The sequence below is a fragment of the Vicia villosa genome, linkage group LG4 (genome assembly GCF_029867415.1).
Source record: "Vicia villosa cultivar HV-30 ecotype Madison, WI linkage group LG4, Vvil1.0, whole genome shotgun sequence".
Lineage (NCBI taxonomy): Eukaryota > Viridiplantae > Streptophyta > Magnoliopsida > Fabales > Fabaceae > Vicia > Vicia villosa.
The window spans coordinates 122,838,752-122,845,100 of NC_081183.1; the positions used below are offsets into that span (position 1 = coordinate 122,838,752).

At 41.5% G+C, this 6,349-nt stretch overlaps 3 protein-coding genes across 3 annotated transcripts; all 3 read right to left on the reverse strand.

Moving 5' to 3' along the window:
- Positions 1-219: 219 nt before the first annotated feature.
- LOC131597777 (uncharacterized) lies at positions 220-2,515 on the reverse strand. The gene is made up of 2 exons (XM_058870449.1): positions 1,614-2,515; positions 220-1,447 (listed from the first exon to the last, which is right to left on the reverse strand). Exons 1-2 carry the CDS (start codon positions 2,513-2,515, stop codon positions 220-222), a joined length of 2,130 nt encoding a protein of 709 aa, XP_058726432.1.
- A 435-nt stretch (positions 2,516-2,950) lies between these two features.
- LOC131597778 (uncharacterized) lies at positions 2,951-3,757 on the reverse strand. Its single transcript, XM_058870450.1, has one exon. It carries the CDS (start codon positions 3,755-3,757, stop codon positions 2,951-2,953), a length of 807 nt encoding a protein of 268 aa, XP_058726433.1.
- A 1,037-nt stretch (positions 3,758-4,794) lies between these two features.
- Positions 4,795-5,775, reverse strand: LOC131597779 (uncharacterized). Its single transcript, XM_058870451.1, has one exon. It carries the CDS (start codon positions 5,773-5,775, stop codon positions 4,795-4,797), a length of 981 nt encoding a protein of 326 aa, XP_058726434.1.
- Between the last annotated feature and the right edge of the window lie 574 nt (positions 5,776-6,349).

Sequence of the window (6,349 nt, forward strand, 5' to 3'; positions counted from 1 at the left end):
TAAGCAAGAAATATATTAAACACGAGAACCCAAGTTCTCCAACATAATACAAGGGGCTCGGAATGAGTACCGGCCAAAGAAAAAATTATACTCCAATTGTGCCTTACGACATATAGGAAAGAGGATCCCTACTAAATTCATAAAAATTACAATTGGGATGTATAATATTCCCGATAAAAGACCAACGCCAAACTAAAGCTTTGACTCCCCAAACGATGTCTAAAATGTTCCAAGTCTCGCCTCTAAAACTATTTCGTTTCTAACTAGCCAAATGTGCCAAACCACCGCTAACCATACAAGGTCTTCCTTTCCCTTCCTAACTCTAACCCTTCTCCCGAAATTGAACCACCGCAAAAAGCTATCCTTTATATCCTCCGCTTTATAATTAACAAAGCCGACCCATTCGACTATATCTCTCCAAACCAAATCCGCACATTGGCACGACAGAAATAAATGACCCGAGCGTTCTTCGGTACTATGGCAGAAAGCACAAAAGGAATTAGAAGGAGGAGGAGGAATTATACCTTTCCGATAAAGGGCTCCTCTCGTCGGGATCCTGTCATGGAAACAGCGCCAGCCAAAAGCTCTTGTTTTCAACGGGACATCCATCCTCCAAACTAGAGAGAAAACTTTATCGAACTCACCCTCCATTCCATACGGTAAATGAGCAAGACCGAATGATGCATAGCAGCTCCTTACTGTAAAAATTCCCTCATCTTCTAGCTTCCAGACAGCTCTGTCTTCCCTAAAAGGATCTAATGAAATTCCTTGAAGATCCAATCTCAGACTGTCCACCAAACTAGCTACAAAACTTGCCGCCTCCATATCAGGAAGGGACCTCACCTGTACAGACAGAAGAGAGGCATAGGTCGCTGAAATCCCTCCTTGGGTTGAAGTTGAAAGCTGCTGTCCCAGGCCTGGAGAGTTCTGCTCCAAACTGGACTGCTGGCTGGCAGGCAAAAAACTCCCCAAACCAAAGTCTCCCCACCTCCATGAATCGTCCCTGCTACACCCCATAAGATCAACCGAAACGTCCTTTAGAGAAGAAAGTGAGTACAACAAAGGGTAAGCATCCTTAAGAATACCACGACTATTCCAATTGGAGTGCCAAAAAGATGTCGTGCTTCCGTTACCTACAGAGAAAAAACAGTTAGTAATAAAAAAGTCCTTTGGTTCCAATGATACTATGTCCCTCCACCAATGCGACGATGTTTCCTCCCCCTTCCTTAAAGCTCCCCCGTGCGCCACACAAAGATTAATATCTCCGTAACGCGCTTTCAAAACCCCATACCACAACGAATCCTTATAATCCACAATTCTCCATTTCCACTTAACCAATAAAGCTTGATTAAAATCAGCCAACCTTCTAATTCCCAATCCTCCCTTCTCTATTGGTAGACACACCTTGTTCCACTTAATCCAATGTATGCACCTTTTAGAATCCGTCCTGCCCCATAAAAAGTTACTTTGAATGCGATTAATATCCTTAATAACTTTCTTAGGGGCCTTGTAAAACGAAAGAAAGAATATAGATAAGCTACTAAGGACCGCCTTGACAAGAGTGATTCTTCCTCCGAAGCTAAGTAACTTTCCTTTCCAACTAGCCAAACGACTTTTGATCTTCACCACCAAAGGCTCCCATCCTTCTTGGGTTGCTACCTATTGGGAGACCTAAGAAGGTGAACTCCTTCCCTTCCCTCCTACAACCAAGGAAGTTAGCGGCTATCTCCAAAAAATTATCACTAATATTGATCCCAATTAACTTGCTTTTATGAAAATTTATGCCTAACCCCGAGACCATCTCGAAGGCTCTCAAAACCGATTTAATCGCCCATAAATGAGACCAACTTCCGTCTCCTATAAGGATGGTGTCATCCGAAAATTTAAGAACATCAATGAAACACCTTCTCTTGAAATTGAAGCCCTTAAAATCTCCGTTCTCCACCGCTCTATTCACTAACCCCTTCAAACCTTCCGCTACAATCACAAAAAGAAAAGGAGAAATTGGATCTCCTTGCCTCAGTCCCTTTTCCACCTTGAATTCCTTTGTAGTAGACCCATTGACCATCACCGACATGTGACTCGAAAAAACAATTGCTTTCATCCATCTTAACCATCTATCTCCGAAACCCATCGTACTCATCATAGCCCTAAGAAACTCCCAATTAACTTTATCATAAGCTTTCTCGAAATCGACTTTAAAGAGGAGGACTTCCGATTTTGCCTTAGTTGCATAGTCAACCAACTCATTCGCCACTACAACCCCATCCAACAATTGTCTCCCCGGTACGAAAGCGCTTTGGCTACTAGAAATAACTTTACCTATCACCTTCTTTAGTCTTTCCGCCAACACTTTAGATATGATCTTGTGTATACTACCCACCAAGCAAATTGGCCTATATTCATCTAATCCTAACGGGTTGTTATTTTTAGGAATCAAAGCCAAAAAGGAGGAGGTTATGGACTTAGAGAGTAAGGCTCCCGAGTGGAAATCCCTAAAACACATAAAAACCATCCGGACCCGGGCTTTTTTCCCCGTCACAGCTCCAAACCGCTTGCTTTATTTCCCTTTCCTCGAAAGGAGCTTCAAGATACCTCATATCTTCGTAATTAAACTTGTTGAATAATTATCCTTCAAGACCCGGTCTACTCTCCTCTCTCTCCTTGAATTTAGACTCAAAGTGGTTAAAAATTTCCTCATTCACTTCCTCCACCTTTGCAAGAATCCCTCTATCCGAACAAATATGACCGATGTATTTGCGCCTCATTCCCCTCTTCATAATAGAATGGAAGTATTTACTATTATCATTTCCATCTTTTAACCATCTAAGTCTCGCTTTTTGAATCAACATGTTTTCCTTTATCTTGAGATTAGTCCAAAACTTCCTACTTGCGCTCCTTCTTTCCCCCTTATCCACCTCCACTTCCGAAATGTTGTTGTCCAACTCGTTCATCTCCTTAACTCCCTCCTCCAAATCAAGATTTTACCAAAAACATTCGAATTCCACCATCTCAACTTGAACTTAAGAAGTCTTATCTTCTCTTTCAACACGAAATCACCACGCCCTTGGATTAGCATTCCTCTCCATTCCTTCTCGACAAAATCAATAAAATCCTTGTGATGAAACCATTCGTTATTGAATTTGAAAGGTTTCGGACCCCAATCCATTTTGTCCACCACTAACCAAATGGGAAAATGATCGGATATGTCCTTATCTCCGATTTTTTGCGCGACAACACCCCACAGGTTAACAATGTTGCTAGACACCAAGAAACGATCCAGCCGGCTTTTCGACCCTCCATCGCTACTGAACCAACTAAATTTTTTCCCTTTACACGGCACATCTTCTAACCCAGTATCACTTATAAAACCTGCAAATTCCTCCCACTCCGCACGGTTTTCAATTTCAGACCTCCCTTTCTTTTCACCTCCATTTTTAACCGAGTTAAAATCTCCACCAATTAGCCACTCCCCGTCATTGAATTTGTCTTTAACATTCAGCAAATTTTTCCAAAGAACCCTCTTAGTAGAGAGGCTACAGGGAGAATACACATTACAGACATAGAAAACCTTATCCATCGACAAAACTTTTATACCCAAAAAACCAGTCCCCTTAAAACTACAAACCACTTTCAGTTTCGAAGAATTCCACAAAGTAATAAGACAACCAGACATACCTTCAGAGTCGGACACTGAGAAATTTATACCTTCTTCCCTCCAGAAGCTTTTAGCAGTTAACTCAGAGCAGCCTTTCATTTTAGTTTCTTGGATGAGGAACACATCCGCCTTCCCTAACGAAATAATCTGATGAATTCTTCTTCTCTTAATCCTGCTGCAACCCCCCCTTATATTGAAAGACCCGATTATCATTGGATAATAATCACTTTCGCCTTCTCTCCTTCCCTTATTTGGCTGCCCGATTCAGATGGCGGAACCATAACTCCAAGATGAGAATCTAAAACCCCCAATTTGCTCAAATACTGTCTTAGCTTCACACCTCCTGTTCCCTGATGGAGAGAATCGCAAATACGCTTGTTACATCTTATTATGTCCGTTTCTTCAGAGTTATCTCCTTCTAAACATCCAATTCGAGATTCTGAGTGAACAGAAAATTGGGAGATTGGGTCGGATAGAATGGGCTTTAGAAACGAAGACCCACTCAATACATGCTTTTCCGGATTCTTCTTGGGCCTTCCTTTACGTATTTTACCTGGCCCAAACAAGCTGTTAATTTTTTTGTAACGAGTTCCCTTCCTTACGAACTTACCATTCCCACTATCTTTTTGAATCCCCAAAATGGAGGGCCCACCTTGACTAGCTGATTCTGGTACACGTGTACCTACCGATGTAGACTCACCCCCTCCTTCATTTAGACGGCTGTACACCTTTCCGCTTTCACTGTTCAACCCATGCTTTCTGCAGTTCCCCTTCTCCTTCGCACGCTTTACCTCTGAATCAAAAGATTTGTGGGTCTGAAAAGGTTTCTTTTGTCTTGGGACTACTGAATCTTGATTGACTGCAAAGGAGTCGCCTATATCCATATCCTTCTCCGAAGCTTCTTTTGTACGACAAGCCCTTGAGGAATATCCACTGGATAAAATGTCATCCGAAAGGTAAAACCCCCCGTTCTCCTCCGAACCGCCACCGTAGCCAATCTCTGTGTCCTCAGAACTGGAATCGTTCACCGGATTGCAATTCCCCTCCAATTTAGTTCTGTTTATCCGCATTGGACCCCAGGAGTCCTCCCTAATCACCAGAGCATGATCCACTCCATCTATTATCACCTTCAACCTCTACGGCAAGTTAAAAGATTCACGCACCCTCATCATGACTCGAGCAATATCCATGCAAGCCTTATTAGCGGTATTTTCATCTATACAAACAAACGAACCTATGGAATTAGCCAGCTTAACAAAGAACTCTGCATTCCACGCATGACAGGGGACTCCATATATCCGAAACCACACCACTCTTTCAGAATCAACCTCCCTCGCTGACCAAGGGCGTACCTCTTTAAACCACTGTCTCCACCACGTTTGGCCATCTCCGATCAACTCCCTTATAAAACCCTCCTCCGTTTCTTCAAGCAAACATAAGTTTGCACCCAACGGTGTGACCTTGATAGAGAAGATCCCTTCCACCTCAAAATGAGTTTGTATATTGTACGCTGAGCCAGGGTTGTGGACCTCCCCCACATAAGCCTTACTGAGTCTAGAACTGTCTTCCTCCTTAGATTCGAAGGTCAAAACAGGCTTCTCATCTCTCCTCACATTCTTCACAACATCAACGAAAGAGCACCCATTGCCATACCTCGGAATGACACCTCTTCTCATGTTATCCTTCAGCGCCTCTCTGCTGCCCCCTTCGTCACCTCCAGATGCTACTTCCCCTCTTCCCCTTCGCACGTCTTTTCCGCGTTTCCAGCTATACCTCTCGAATCTAGGGATGTTCGCACGTATCTTATTACCATCAATCAAAATGTTGTCCAACCTAATCGCCATGGTCATAGCGTCCTCTACTCCGACAAAGCGAGCGAAACCGAATCGCTTCCCAAGGTTATTCTTCCTTGGAGGAATCACCACCTCTACAACTTCCCCATGGCAGCCGAATAGCTCAAATATATCCTTAGCAGTAGATCTGTTAGGAATATCAGAGAAGAAAATAGAAACGAGAACCTCCTTAACACCTATCCTCCTTCCTCCATTAAAAGGAAAACAGTCCCACCTAAGATTGACTCCTCGAAAATGTTTCCTCTGCACTGACTTCCACTCCATAGCTCTAAAACTACAACACCTTTGCCGGGGAAAACCGATGAAACAGGAAACAAAAACTAAGAGAGAAGGGAGAGGAAAGAAGTGTCTTTCTCTCTCATGTTAATTTACCTTTGTAATTAGTTTAACTGTTCATTTTGATTAAAGGGCATTACTTAACTCTTTATACTTTTGAATATTTCAATTTTAATATATTACAGAAACTTTGTATCAATTATTTATGCATCGAATAATTAATTGATTACACGTGAAGCTTGATAGTAAGATGAATGATGAACTTTTGAGTTTCAATTGAAAAGAGAACGTGATTGTCTTGCCAACTCGAAGAAATTTTAATTTCGACTTATTTGAAATAGTTGACTGGCTATTATGTAAATATCTCTATCCATTTAAACTTAAATTGACAATTTAATAGTAACATTTAAGCTAAATTATTTTTTTCAAATATTGAAATATTAATTTGCCGTTACATATTTTTTTAAATAATAACGAAAAATTGAAATTAGGAAACACAGAGTTATTCATCTAAATATTGAATATTAACGAACCAAATACAATTTATATGAGTTCAACAAAG

Bases quoted from the DNA above. Each gene is read 5' to 3' on its own strand.
- LOC131597778 (XM_058870450.1), bottom strand. From the start codon at position 3,757: ATGAAAGGCTGCTCTGAGTTAACTGCTAAAAGCTTCTGGAGGGAAGAA.
- LOC131597779 (XM_058870451.1), bottom strand. From the start codon at position 5,775: ATGGAGTGGAAGTCAGTGCAGAGGAAACATTTTCGAGGAGTCAATCTT.
- LOC131597777 (XM_058870449.1), bottom strand. From the start codon at position 2,515: ATGGTTTTTATGTGTTTTAGGGATTTCCACTCGGGAGCCTTACTCTCT. The intron at 1,448-1,613 runs GTCGTTTGGCTA...TTTATGGGGCAG, and splicing joins TTTGGTGGTGAAGATCAAAA to GACGGATTCTAAAAGGTGCA.